General features: G+C 45.0%; 1 protein-coding gene across 1 annotated transcript in view; it reads left to right on the forward strand.

Moving 5' to 3' along the window:
- The window catches only part of ilk (integrin-linked kinase), an 82929-nt gene that overhangs the window by 32202 nt on the left and 35421 nt on the right, over window positions 1–15306 (forward strand). The window contains exons 6-10 of the mRNA XM_068032958.1: window positions 6–73; window positions 5042–5125; window positions 5602–5687; window positions 13495–13604; window positions 13710–13837. Of these exons, the coding sequence (XP_067889059.1) occupies window positions 6–73; window positions 5042–5125; window positions 5602–5687; window positions 13495–13604; window positions 13710–13837 (476 nt within the window). The remainder of the gene's footprint in view (window positions 1–5; window positions 74–5041; window positions 5126–5601; window positions 5688–13494; window positions 13605–13709; window positions 13838–15306) is intronic.

Below are 15306 nucleotides of genomic sequence, written 5' to 3' on the forward strand. Positions count from 1 at the left end.
GTCAGCATCTGCAGTAAGTATGGAGAGACCCCATTGGACAAGGGAAAGATCCACCTGCGTGAGTTACTAAAGGGTACGTACGCTCCTTCATTCAACTGGTCAGGTGTTGGAGGTTCAATAAGACTCTGAAGACACACACACTCATTCACTCATGCTCCCCTGGTGATGGAGTTGAGATAGAAACATCAGAAACTTACTCCAAAGAACCATCTAGTGGCCAGAGCATGCAACTACATTGTGTCCAGTTGACATTGCAAAATTAAATTATAAAGGCCAATAGTACCATTTACAATAATGAATGTTGATTGGAAAGCATGATCAAAAATTGCCACTCAGCTTTTCAGGCTTGTTCTGCCATTCAGTTAGATTGTGGCCTATCTGTATCTTAACTCCATTTACCCACCTTTGCCCAACCTGGTCTGGCCTACATGTAAATCCAGTCCCAACATTTATGGTTGACTCTAAATGCCCTCAGGGCAGCTAGGCAGTAAATGCTGCCTTGCTAGTTTTGTTCACATCCTGGGAGTAAATAAAAAATCACAGGGGGAACAGTTGACACAGAAAATGTGACAAAAATATGATGGCAGGGAGTCAGGTGATACAGAGAGGAAGTGCATGCAGATGCAAGGTAACATTTCAGGCATTCGCATAGCCAGCAATAGTTGAGAAGATTGGAAGTAATGTTCATGAAATCTTTTTTTTTTAGTTTAGAGATACAGCACTGAAACAGGCCCTTCGGCCCACCGAGTCTGTGCCGACCATCAACCACCCATTTATACTAATCCTACACTAATCCCATATTCCTATCACATCCCCACCTACCTATACTAGGGGCAATTTATAATGGCCAATTAACCTATCAACCTGCAAGTCTTTGGCATGTGGGAGGAAACCGGAGCACCCGGAGGAAACCCACGCAGACACAGGGAGAACTTGCAATCTCCACACAGGCAGTACCCAGAATCGAACCCGGGTCCCTGGAGCTGTGAGGCTGCGGTGCTAACCACTGCGCCACTGGCAGTAGGTTAATTGCAGAAGTATTTTGTTTGTGTGTTATTACCCAGGGCCCTGTTACTAGTGGCATAGAATATAAGATCAGGGAAGTTATGATGGAGCTGTATAAAACCACAGACCACAGCTGGAGTATTTTGTACAGTTTAGGGCACCACACTATGAGAAGGATGTGATTGCCCTGAAGATGGTGCAGAGGAGATTTACGAGGATGTTGCCTGGGCTGGAGCATTTCAGCTATGAGGAGATTCTGAAAAGGATAGGGTTGTTTTCCTTGGTGCAGAGAAGGCTGAGGGGGGGACATGATTACAGGGCATAGAGTATAAGAGCCGGAAGGTTATGATGGAGCTGTATAAAACGCTAGTTTGGCCACAGCTGGAGTACTGTGTACAGTTCTGGGCACCACACTATAGGAAGGATGTGATTGCCGAGGAGATTCACCAGGGTGTTGCCTGGGCTGGAGCATTTCGGTTATGAAGACAGGCTGGATAGACTGGAGTTGTTTGCCTTGGAGCGGAGAAGGCTGAGGGGGGACCTGATTGAGGTATACAAAATTATGAGGGGCATTGATAGGATAGATAGGAAGAAACTTTTTCCCTGAGTGGAGAGGCCAATAACTAAGGGGCATGGATTTAAGGTAATGGGCAGGAGGTTTAGAGGGGAGTTGAGGAAGAATTTTTTCATTCAGGGTGGTTGGAATCCAGAACACACTGCCTGAAGGAGTGGTAGAGGCAGGAACACTCATGACATTCAAGCAGTATTTAGATGAGCACTTGAAACGCCATAACATACAAGGCTACAGGCCAAATGCGGGGAAATGGGATTAGTTAGGACGGGTGCTTGATGGTCCACACGGGCGCGTTGGACCAAAGGGCCTGTTTCTGTGCTGTAAAACTCTATGATTGAGGTATATAAAATTATGAGGGGCATTGATAGGTTAGATAGGAAAAACTTTTTCCCTTAGCGGAGGGGTCAATAACCTGGGGGCATAGATTTAAGGTAAGAGGCAGGAGGTTTAGAGGGGATTTGAGGAAAAAATTTTCACGCAGAGGGTGGTTGGAATCTGGAACGCACTGCCTGAAGAGGTGGTAGAGGCAGGAAACCTCAACATTTAAGAAGTATTTAGATGAGCAGTTCCAAATGCTGGAAAATGGGATTAGAATAGTTAGGTGCTTGATGGCCGGCACAGACATGATGGGCTGAAGGGCCTGTTTCTGTGCTGTATAACTCTATGACTAGTGGATGTGTAGGAAATCCTACAGTCTCTCAAGAAGGAGTTGACAGCTTCCTCTGGCAGCAGGCTATTCTGGTGAACAAAGAACAGTACAGCACAGGAACAGGCCATTCGGCCCTCCAAGACTGCGCTGATCATGATGCCTGTCTAAACTGAAACCTTCTGCACTTCCGGGGATCGTATCCCTCTATTCCCATCCTATTCATGTATTTGTCAAGATGCCTCTTAAACGTCGCTATTGTACCTGCTTCCACCACCTCCCCCGGCAGCAAGTTCCAGGCACTCACCACCCTCTGTGTAAAGAACTTGCCTCACACATCCCCTCTAAACTTTGCCCCTCGCACCTTAAACCTGTGTCCCCTAGTAACTGACTCTTCCACCCTGGGAAAAAGCTTCTGACTATTTTCTCTGTCCATGCCATTCATAACTTTGTAAGCCCCTATCAGGTTGCCCCTCCACCTCCGTCGTTCCAGTGAAAACAATCCGAGTTTATCCAACCTCTCCTCATAGCTAATACCCTCCAGACCAGGCAACATCCTGGTAAACCTCTTCTGTACCCTCTCCAAAGCCTCCATTTCCTTCTGGTAGTGTGGCGACCAGAATTGTACGCAATATTCCAAGTGTGGCCTAACTAAGGCCACACTTCTGGACAGCTGCAGCATAACTTGCCAATTTTTATACTCTATGCCCCAACCGATGAAGGCAAGGATGCAGTATGCCTTCTTGACTTCCTTATCCACCTGCGTTGCCACTTTCAGTGACCTGTGGACCTGTACACCCAGATCTCTCTGTCTGTCAATACTCCTAAGGGTTCTACCATTTACTGTATACTTCCCACCTGTATTAGACCTTCCAAAATGCATTGCCTCACATTTGTCCGGATTAAACTCCATCTGCCATTTCTCCATCCAAGTCTCCAACCGATCTATATCCTGCTGTATCCTCTGACAATCCTCATCACTATCCGCAACTCCTCCAACCTTTGTGTCGTCCGCAAACTTACTAATCAGACCAGCTACATTTTCCTCCAAATCATTTATATATACTACAAACAGCAAAGGTCCCAGCACCGATCCCTGCGGAACACCACTAGTCACATCCCTCCATTCAGAAAAGCACCCTTCCATTGCTACCCTCTGTCTTCTATGTCCGAGCCAGCTCTGTATCCATCTTGCCAGCTCACCTCTGATCCCGTTTGTACCACCTTTTGTGTGGTAGATGAGGTTATAGGCTAGATAACTACATCAGTGATGGTAACTGATACTTCTTATTTGTCTTTGGGACTTAGGGAGGGATTTTCCATGGATTTATTTTGAAATTGGCCCCAGTTTTTCACAATCTTGCCCCAGTGTTAGTGCGGAGAAGTATTGTGTGATGTGTCCCCTACCTGTGTACAGAGTGAGCGTTGTCAAGTCAACCTGTTTATTCTAACCCTTCCAAGTTTGCTGACGACACTATGTTAGGAGGCTCAGTAAGTTATGTCGAACAAAGCACGATGTTACAAATGGTAATTGACAGATTAAGTGAGTAGGCAATGCTTTTTGCAGATGAAGCACGATGTGGGAAAGTATGAGGCATCCACTTTGGTTCCAAGAAAGATAAATTGCAATATTTTCTTAATGGTGAGAGACCAGGAACTATGGAGGAGCAGAGATTTGGGAGTCCAGGTACATAAACCATTAAGAGTGGACTGGTGCAAACAGCAATCAAAAAAGTGAATGGAATGTTGTCCTTTATGTGAAGGGGGCTGGATTACAAATGGGTGGAAGTTACATTTGCAGTTGTTTCAAGCTCCAGTGAGACTATCTGGAGAAACTGTGTTCATTTCTGGGCATTGCATCTCAGGAAGGATATATTGACTTGGAGTGGGTGCAGTGCAGTTTCACCAGAGCAGTAACAGGGCGAAAAGGGTTAAATTATAAGGACAAGTTGTAGACACTAGGCTTGTTTTCCCTTGAGTTTGGAAGATTAAGGGATGACCTGACTGAAGTGTTCAAAATGATTAAAAGATTTGATAGGATAGATCGAGAGAAACTATTTCTTCTGGTGGGGAGAGTTCAGAACAAGGGGGCAGAACCTTAAAATTAGACCTTGGTCATTCAGGGGTGATGTCAAGATGCACATTTTCAAATGGGGAGTGGAAATCTAGAACTCACCAAAAAGGCAGTATCTTCTGACTGAACTGAAATTTGGACACTGAAATCAATAAATTCTTATTCGGTAAGGGTCTCAAGGGGTATAGAGGAAAGGTGGGTGGATGGAGTTGAGGTACAGAGCAGTCATGATCTCATAGAATGGTGGCACAGGCTTGAGGGGCTGAATGGCCTCCTCCTGTTACCTATGTTCGTGTTGTATATTTCTATTTTTTGAATTCATCCACAAGGAAAAGTGATTTACCAGAAAGAAACTGCTGGAAACAGAAAATGGAAATATTGTGGAATGGCTCACATTTACAGACCGATATCACAGTCTGCTCACTTTTAACCAACTGTGTAGATGCAACAACACTGGGACTGCTGTGCATGTCTGGTTCAGTGGTCCAATCATATGGCCTGCAGAAATACATTGCACATGGAGTTTTGTCCTTCTGTCCTGTGATGAACTGGGTGTCTGTGCCGTGGCCAAGTGTCAGTGGCCAACGTCGGGACTTGTTTGGACAGTAAGTGGACACATGCTGTGGTGTGAGATGCTCCTTCACTCCCTCTGAAATACACTCATGCTCTGCAATCGGTCATGCCCTTACGTTCTTGTTTATCTCACCCCTATCTCTCTCTGTTTGTCTCTCCTTCCCTACAGAGCGAGCAGAGAAGCTGGGCCAGAGTCTGACTAAAGTACCCTACAAGGACACCTTCTGGAAAGGGACAACTCGCACTCGCCCCCGTCAGTGAACCCTAACTTTTATTCACAATTGAATTGAGTTGTCTGACTTGAGTGAAGGGGGATTTAGGAGCTTGGGCATGGCTGGACAAGAAAAGACCAACATCCAGTCACATGGTACAACAATAATGGAGTTATTGACAACTCAGCCTTTACTTTATGCTGAGTGGGAGTCAGAGGGAGGAAAGCAGGAGTCTGATTGGGGCAATGGTCAGAAGATGAGGATCCTGTGGCGATGTTAGCCCACCAGAGCTGAGAGACGACAGAAGCCTGAGAAATCTCTGTGTCAAACCCGCAGCATCAGATCTTGCCAGCTCCCTTGTTTGATGTATTGAGAGGTCATTAGCTACCTTAAGCTGAATTGGATGGAGACTGATCTGGTGTAGGTGTGGTGGGGTGGGGGCACAAGTTGCAGTGTTTCTACACTGAGATGGCTGGCAATTGGAATTAATTTCTTTGCTTTCTGGTATTTTGTGCAGGAAATGGAACACTGAACAAACACGCTGGCATCGACTTCAAGCAGCTAACCCTAAATCATAAAATCAATGAGAACCACTCTGGAGAGGTAACCTGACCCTAACCCCTGCCCCTAGCCCATGGTCAACATGCAGGGCAATTTCTGCTGTTTAAACTAGTCTGTCTGGTTCAGCAGCAAGTTAAGGCTACAAACACATATCAATTTCTTCATGAACTGCTCTCCGGCTCCCTCTGGACGCAGGAGAAATAATTCATTCACTCACTAATGGGAGATATAAGATCACACGTCCGGTCCCGTAAGAGAGCCGGATAATAAATTGCACCCAAGGTCCTTTCCTGTTCTGTCTTGCCTCTCTCCCCCGTTGATGACCTGCAACTCATACTATCTGACAGTCACCACCTCCCCCATCTCCCCAGTCACCATCTCGCCTGTCCCCCAATTCTCTCCCAGAGAAAAGCACCAAGTGTTTGAGATTCGCTGTGAATTTCAGCGACGTTTCACTGTTCGTTGGAAAGCTCAGCCCTGACAGTCTTATGCAAATACATTTGTAGGAACAGGAGGAGGCCATTCAGCCCCTCGAGCCTGTTCTGCCATTCATTTAGATCATGGCTGACCTCAACTCCATTGACCCACCTTTTCTCCAAATCCCTCAATACCCTTACCCAACAAAAATCTTATTGATCTCAGTCTTGTTAGCTCTAAATTACCCCACAGGAGGGAGAGTGTTCCAGATTTCCACTCCCCTTTGTGTGAAGAAATGCTTCCTGACATCACCCCTGAATGGCCTGGCTCTAATTTTAAGGTTCCGACCCCTTGTTCTGCACTTCAGCACCAGAGGGAATAATTTCTCTCTACTACTATCTACTACTACTTTCGTATGATGGGAAAAGCTTATATTGGATGTCTATGTTGATTTCCACTCGATGGCCTCCTGAGTTGCCGAGTGGATAGATGAGGTGGCTTCCACAATAGATCTTAGTGGACAGGCATAAATTACAGCATTTTCCCAATGGCTGATATTAGGCTAACTGGCCTGTAGTTCACTATTTTTCTCTCTCTCTCCTTTCCTGAAAAGTGGTGCAACATTTGTGAAATTCCAATCTGATGGCACCGTTTCCAAATCTAATAAATCAGTGGTAGGGAAAATGCTAGAATCTCAGGATCACAGAATTGTTACAGCGCAGAAGAAGGCCATTCGACCCATCATATCTGCACCGGCTCTCCAAACGAGCAATTCACTTAGTGCCATTATCCCGCCTTCTCCCTGTAACCCTGCACGTTCTTCCTTTTCATATAACAGTATAATTCCCTTTTGAATGCTTCAATTGAACTTGCCTCCACCACGTTCTCAGGCAGCGCATTCCAGACCTTAACCACTCGCTGTGTGAAAAAGTTTTTCCTCATGTCACTTTTGCTTCTCTTACCAAATACATTAAATCTCTGCCCTCTCGTTCTCGATCCTTTCATGAGTGGGAACGGTTTCTCCCTATTGACTCTGTCCAGATCCTTCATAATTTTGAATACCTCTATCAAATCACCTCTCAGCCTTTTCTTCAAGGAAAACAGTCCGAACTTCTCCGATCTATTTTCGTACCTTAAGTTCTTCATCCCTAGAAACATTCTCGTGAATCTTTTCTGTACTCTCTCCAATGCCCTCACGTCTTTCCAAAAGTGCGGCGTCCAGAACTGGATGCAATACTCCAGCTGAGGCCGAACGAGTGTCTTATACAAGTTCAACATAACCTCCTTGATCTTGTACGCTATGCCCCTATTAATTCTTTTGGGCCTCCTTATCTCGAGAGACAATGGATACGCGCCTGGAGGTGGTCAGTGGTTTGTGAAGCAGCGCCTGGAGTGGCTATAAAGGCCAATTCTGGAGTAACAGGCTCTTCCACAGGTGCTGCAGAGAAATTTGTTTGTTGGGGCTGTTGCACAGTTGGCTCTGCTTCTCTCTCCACAGATGCTGCCAGACCTGCTGAGTATTTCCAGCATTTCTTGTTTTTATTTCAGATTTCCAGCATCTGCAATATTTTGCTTATATTTTAGATACCAGCACTGATCCCTGGGGATCTCCATTTCAAACCTTCCTCCAGCCTGAAAAACATCCATTGACCACTACTCTTTGTTCCCTGTCACTCAGCCAATTCGGTATCCATGTTGCTACTGCCCCTTTTATTCCTTGAGCTATAAGTTTGTTCACAAGTCTGTTGTGTGACACTGTATCAAACACCTTTTGAAAGTCCATGTAAACCACATTAACAGCATTACCCTCATCAACCCTCTCTTGTTACCACCTCAAAAAAACTCCAACAAGTTAGTCAAACATGATCTTTCCCTTAAGAAATCTATTTTAATTAACTCGCATTTGTCCATGTGACTATTAATTTTCCCCACCACCAAAGTTAAACTGACTGTCCTGTAGTTACAAAGAAAAGAACAAAGAACAAAGAAAATTACAGCACAGGAACAGGCCCTTCGGCCCTCCAAGCCTGCGCCGATCCAGATCCTCTATTTAAACATGTCGCCTATTTCTAAGGGTCTGTATCTCTTTACTTCCTGCCCATTCATGTATCTGTCTAGATACATCTTAAAAGACGCTATCGTGCCCGCGTCTACCACCTCCGCTGGCGACGCGTTCCAGGCACCCACCACCCTCTGCGTAAAGAACTTTCCACGCATATCCCCCCTAAACTTTTCCCCTCTCACTTTGTTGAAGACGTGACCCCTAGTAATTGAATCCCCCACTCTGGGGAAAAAGCTTCTTGCTATCCACCCTGTCTATACCTCTCATGATTTTGTACACCTCAATCAGGTCCCCCCTCAACCTCCGTCTTTCTAATGAAAATAATCCTAATCTACTCAACCTCTCTTCATAGCTAGCGCCCTCCATACCAGGCAACATCCTGGTGAACCTTCTCTGCACCCTCTCCAAAGCATCTACATCCTTTTGGTAATGTGGCGACCAGAACTGCACGCAGTATTCCAAATGTGGCCGAACCAAAGTCTTATACAACTGTAACATGACCTGCCAACCCTTGTACTCAATACCCCGTCCGATGAAGGAAAGCATGCCGTATGCATTCTTGACCACTCTATTGACCTGCGTTGCCACCTTCAGGGAACAATGGACCTGAACACCCAAATCTCTCTGTACATCAATTTTCCCCAGGACTTTTCCATTTACTGTATAGTTCACTCTTGAATTGGATCTTCCAAAATGCATCACCTCGCATTTGCCCTGATTGAACTCCATCTGCCATTTCTCTGCCCAACTCTCCAATCTATCTATATTCTGCTGTATTCTCTGACAGTCCCCTTCACTATCTGCTGCTCCACCAATCTTAGTGTCGTCTGCAAACTTGCTAATCAGACCACCTATACTTTCCTCCAAATCATTTATGTATATCACAAACAACATTGGTCCCAGCACGGATCCCTGTGGAACACCACTGGTCGCACGTCTCCATTTTGAGAAACTCCCTTCCACTGCTACTCTCTGTCTCCTGTTGCCCAGCCAGTTCTTTATCCATCTAGCTAGTACACCCTGGACCCCATGCGACTTCACTTTCTCCATCAGCCTACCATGGGGAACCTTATCAAACACCTTACTGAAGTCCATGTATATGACATCTACAGCCCTTCCCTCATCAATCAACTTTGTCACTTCCTCAAAGAATTCTATTAAGTTGGTAAGACATGACCTTCCCTGCACAAAACCATGTTGCCTATCACTGATAAGCCCATTTTCTTCCAAATGGGAATAGATCCTATCCCTCAGTATCTTCTCCAGCAGCTTCCCTACCACTGACGTCAGGCTCACCGGTCTGTAATTACCTGGATTATCCCTGCTACCCTTCTTAAACAAGGGGACAACATTAGCAATTCAGTTGTTGGACTTACATCTATGTATCATAAAGAATGTGATGAATGGACACTTGGAAAATAATGGTAGGATTGGGCAGAGTCAACAGGGATTATGAAAGGGAAATCATGTTTAACAAACCTGTTGGAGTTTTTTGAGGATGTAACTAACAGAATGGGTAAGGGGGAACAGGTGGATCTGGTATATTTAGATTTTGTGAAAGCTTTTGATAAGGTCACATACAAGAGGTTAGTAAACAAAATTAGAGCACGTAGGATTGGGGAGAATATACTGGCATAGATTAAGAACTGGTTAACAGACAGAAAACTGAGAGTAGGAATAAATGGGTCATTCTCAGGCTGGCAGGCTGTATCTTAGTCAGTGCTGCAAGGATCTGTGCTTGGGCCCAGCTATTCACAAGCTACATCGATGATTTGCATGTCGGGATTAAATGTAATATTTCCAAGTTTGCAGATGACACAAAACTAGGTGGAAGTGTGAGTTGTGAGGAGGATGCAAAGAAGCTTCATGGAGCTGCTAAGCGAGTGTGTAAAGATTTGGCAGATGGAATACAATATGGAGAAATGTGAAGTTATTCACTTTGGTAGAAAAAACAGAAATACAGAGTATTTCTTAAATGTTGAGAGTCTGGGAAGTGTTGAATTTCAAAGAGACTTTGGTACCCTCGATGAGTCACTGAAAGCTCACATACGGATACAACATAAGAGCAGGAGTAGGTCATTCAGCCCTTCGAGCCTGCTCCGCCATTCAGTACGAACATGGTTGATCATCCACTTCAATGCCTTTTTCCCCACGCTCTCTCCCCATATCCCTTTATATCATTGGTATTTAGAAATCTGTCATTCTCTATTTTAAACATACTCAATGACTGAGCTTCCACAGCCCTCTGGGGTAGAAAATTCCAAAGATTCACAACCCTCTGAGTAAAGAAATTTCTCCTCATATCTGTCCTAAGTGGCATCCCCCTTTATTTTGAAATTGTGCCCCCTGGTTCTAGACTCCCCAACCAGGGGAAACATCTTAGCTGCATCTACCCCGTCTATCCCTTTAAGTATTTTGTAGGTTTCAATGAGATCCCCTCTCATTCTTCGAAACTCTAGAGAATACAGGCCCAGTTTCCCCAATCTCTCTTCAAAGGACAGTCCCACCATCCCAGGAACAAGTCTGGTGAACCTTCGTTGCACTCCCTCTATGGCAATAATATCCTTCCTAAGGTAAGGGGACCAGAACTGCACACAGTACTCCAGATGCAGTCTAACCGAAGTTCTATACAAATGAAGCAAGGTTTCACTACTCAAATCCTCTTGCAATAAAGGCTAACATACCATTAGCCGCCTTAATTGCTTGTTGCACCTGCATTTAGCCTTCAGTGACTTGTTGATGAGGACACCCACATCTACACTTTCTAATCTCTTACCATTTAAATACTCTGCACATCTATTCATTTTACCAAAATGGATAACCTCACCTTGTTACACATTATATTCCATTTGTCACGTTCTTGCCCTCTCACTATGTCTGGCCAAATCCCCTTGAAGCCACTTTGCATCTTCCTCACAATACACATTCTCACCTAGTTTCGTGTCATCCGCAAACTTTTGGTCCCCATGTCCAAATCATTGATATATATTGTGAACAGCTGTGGCCCAAGTACTGATTCCTGCGGTACCCCACTAGTCACAGCCTGCCAACGTGAGAATGACCCGTTTATTCCTACTCTCTGTTTTCTGCCTGTTAACCAATCCTTAATCCATGCCAGTATATTACCTCCTATCCCATGCGTTTTAATTTTGCTAACCAACCTCCCATGGGGGACTTTATCAAAAGCCTTCTGAAAATCTAAGTATACTACGTCCACCGACTCCTCTTTATCAATTCTGTTAGTAACATCCTCAAAAAACTCCACAACAGGTTCGTCAAACATGATTTCCCATTCATAAATCCATGTTGACTATGCCTAATCAGAGCATTATTATCCAAGTGTCCATTTATCACATCCTTTAGAATAGATTCTAACATTTTCCCGACTACTGATGTAAGACTAACACGTCTGTAATTCCCTGTTTTCTCTCTCCCTCCCTTCTTAAATAGTGTGGTGACATTGGCGACCTTCCAATCTGCAGGAACCGTTCCAGAATCTATAGAATTTTGGAAGATTATCACCAATGCATTCACCATCTCCATAGCTACCTCTTTCGACACTCTGGGATGTAGAATATCAGATCCTGGGGACTTATCAATCTTCAGCCCCATTAATTTCTCCAATACAACCTTCTTCCCAATGTTTATTTCCTTCAATTCCTCATTCCCCCTAGTCCCTTGGATCTCTCATTCTGAGAGATTTCTTCTTTCTTCCTCAGTGAAGACAGACTCAAAGAAATCATTTAGCTTCACTGCCATTTCTCTATTCCCCATTATAAATTCTTCTGATTGTGCCTGGAATGGATCCGCATTTGCCTTAACCAAACGTTTCCTTTTTATGTACCTATAGAAGCTTTTACAGTCCGTTTTTAGCAATTAAAAATGCAAATGGTATGTTGGCTTTTATTACAAGAGGATTTGAGTATAGGAGTAAAGCTATCTTAGTGCATTTATATAGAGCTTTAATGTGACTGCACCTGGAGTATTGTGTGCAGTTTTGGTCTCCTTTCCTCAGCAAAGATATACTTGCCGTAGAGAGAGTGCAACGAAGGTTCACCATACTAATTCCTGAGATGGAGGGATTGTCCTATGAGGAAAGATTAAATAGACTGGGCCTTTATTCTTTGGAGTTTAGAAGAATGAGAGGTGATCTCATTCAAACATACAAAATTCTGACAGGGCAATTAGGGATGGACGATAAATGCTGGCCTAGCCAACGACGCCCACATCCCATGAACGAATTTTTAAAAAAAGGGTAGATGAGGAAGGATATTTACTTTGGCTGAGGAGTCTAGAATAGTCTCAGAATAAGGGGCAGGCCACTTAGGACTGAGATGAGGAAGAATTTCTTCACTCAGACGGTGGTGAATCTTTCAAATTCTCTGCCCCAGAGGGCTGTGGAGTCTCAATCGTTGAGTATATTCAAGACTGAGATTGATAGATTTCTACATGTTAAAAACATCAAGGGTTATGGGGATAGTGCAGGAAAATGGTGTTGAAGTAGAAGGTCAGCCATGATCTCATTGAATGGTGGAATGGGCTCAAAGGGATGATTGGCCTAGTCCTGCTCCTATTTCTTATGTTCTTATAACATAGTGGAAAAATGAGGTGTCTTCCACAAGAGATCTTAGTGGGTAGGCTGGTGTGATGTGTTCCACAGCCTGGGACTCATGGTCTTAGTCGCAGTTTGGGTCATCCCTCATCTTCCACTCATGGACCTGGTGGCCACATCGTCAGTGCAGATTTGGTTGCACACTGTCCATTGTCTTAGAGCGAGTTTGAAGCCCGGAACCTCTGCTCGTGTGTCAGTGATGAGGTGTTGAATTTTTTATGCTGCATACGTCCCACGATTTCATCCATCTGGATAGAGGGTTGACACCAAGCGCTTGAATATTATGTGCTGTTCTGCCCTATTACATCTTTTGATCATTTTAAACACCTCAAGTAAATCACCCCTCAACCTTCGAAACTTAGAGGTGTAAAATGTGAGTTTGAGTTTATGCAACCTGTCCTCACAATTTAAGCCTTTGCACATCGCTGTACCTGCTTGATTACCCCTTCACACCATATGTCCCAACTGGGACAAACCTCTAAGTGAAGGGCAGGTCAGGTCAGTGAGCCAAGGTAATCAGGTGGAGCTTTGCAGATAAAATCAATCTCTCAGTCATTAAGTGCTCTGCTCAACAGTAATTATTTTTACTTATTAGTGGATGTGAGCATTGCTGGCAAGACCAGTGTTTGTTACCCATCCCTAATTGCCCTTGAGAATATAAAAACTGACTCATTCTGCTGGAAGGGAAGGGTTTTAAACTGCAGAGCAGCGAGTGAGTCCCGCTTTGTTAATCAAGGATGTCTTTACCTTGCTTCCAGCTGTGGAAAGGCAGGTGGCAGGGGAATGACATTGTGATCAAAGTCCTGAAAGTGCGTGACTGGACCACACGGAAAAGCCGGGACTTCAACGAGGAGTATCCGAAGCTCAGGTGAGTGGGGTAGGGGTGTGAGTGTGCAACATAATAATGGAATCATTCTGTTCTCAGTCTCTCAATTTTTATGTTTTAGCAATGTTCTGCTGTCTCTTTTCACAGAATATTCTCACATCCCAACGTGCTGCCTGTTCTCGGAGCCTGTCAGTCACCACCGGCTCCACACCCCATCATCATCACACACTGGATGCCTTACGGGTCTTTGTACAATGTCCTACATGAGGGAACAAGTGAGTTGAGGGAGAAGTGAACTATTGGTAAAAAAGTTCTAAGAGCTGTTCAGGTGCCAATAAATGTTGAACTGCATGGATCGGGAAGGTTGCAGCTCCCATTTGCGCTGTGAATTGATCTCTGCCTGGACAGCATTCTAGTGAAAACTGGAAAAGCAAGAACGTGCATTTATCTTGTGCCTTTACAAACAGTTGCATAGTCCATGAGTTACTTACACAGTGTAGTTAGTGTCTCGGTGCAACCCGTCCTCCTGAAGTTTGATGTAGAAATGCCATCCAGCGTTCCTGCTCCTCCTGATCCCCAACCAGTGACCCCTGCAGAATAAGCCATGATATTTGAGTAAATATCGGATTATGATATGGCAACTGAGCTGTGATACCCCCTATAGTATGATAGCCATCCGATACTCACTGTCAAAGGCTTGCACGTACTGAATGGGTACTTGAATTGTGCCGCACTGCGAGTTTAACATCCAGAGGGAAAAATGAGCAATTAAAATCAGGAATGCTCAAGAGCCCAGAATTAGATGAGCACAGAGATCTCGGAGGATTGTGGAGGAGATTATAAGATGGGGAGCGGTAAGACCATGGATAGATTTGGAAATGAGGATGAGAATTTTAAACTCAAGGCATTGCTTTACTGAGAGCCAGTGTACCTCAGCGAGCACAGGTGGTGATCGATAAACAGGACATGGTATGAGTAAAGTCACGGGCAGCAGAGTTTGGATGGCCTCACGTTTACAGAGCGTATAATGTTGCTGGCTGGTCAGGACTTGGAATGGTCAAGTCTTAGAGCTCCTCTTCCAATAGTGCCTTGGGATCTTTGATTTATTTATTTTATTTATTTTTATTTAGAGATACAGCACTGAAACAGGCCCTTCGGCCCACCGAGTCTGTGGCGACCAACAACCACCCATTTATACTAACCCTACAGTAATCCCGTATTCCCTATCACCTACCTACACGAGGGGCAATTTATAACAGCCAATTTACCTATCACCTGCAAGTCTTTGGATGTGGGAGGAAACTGGAGCACCCGGAGAAAACCCACACACACAGGGAGAACTTGCAAACTCCGCACAGGCAGTACCCACATCTACCTTAGAGGACAACAGGGTGTTTCATCCAAAAGAAGGCCCCTCCAACAGTGCAGCCCTCCCTCTGCACTGCCCCTCCAACAGTGCAGCGCTCCCTCAGTACTGACCCTCGGACAGTGCAGCGCTCCCTCAGTACTGACCCTCGGACAGTGCAGCGCTCCCTCAGTACTGACCCTCGGACAGTGCAGCGCTCCCTCAGTACTGACCCTCGGACAGTGCAGCGCTCCCTCAGTACTGACCCTCGGACAGTGCAGCGCTCCCTCAGTACTGACCCTCGGACAGTGCAGCGCTCCCTCAGTACTGACCCTCGGACAGTGCAGCGCTCCCTCAGTACTGACCCTCGGACAGTGCAGCGCTCCCTCAGTACTGACC

This window comes from Heterodontus francisci, chromosome 6, assembly GCF_036365525.1.
Source record: "Heterodontus francisci isolate sHetFra1 chromosome 6, sHetFra1.hap1, whole genome shotgun sequence".
In the NCBI taxonomy this organism is placed as follows: Eukaryota; Metazoa; Chordata; class Chondrichthyes; order Heterodontiformes; family Heterodontidae; genus Heterodontus; species Heterodontus francisci.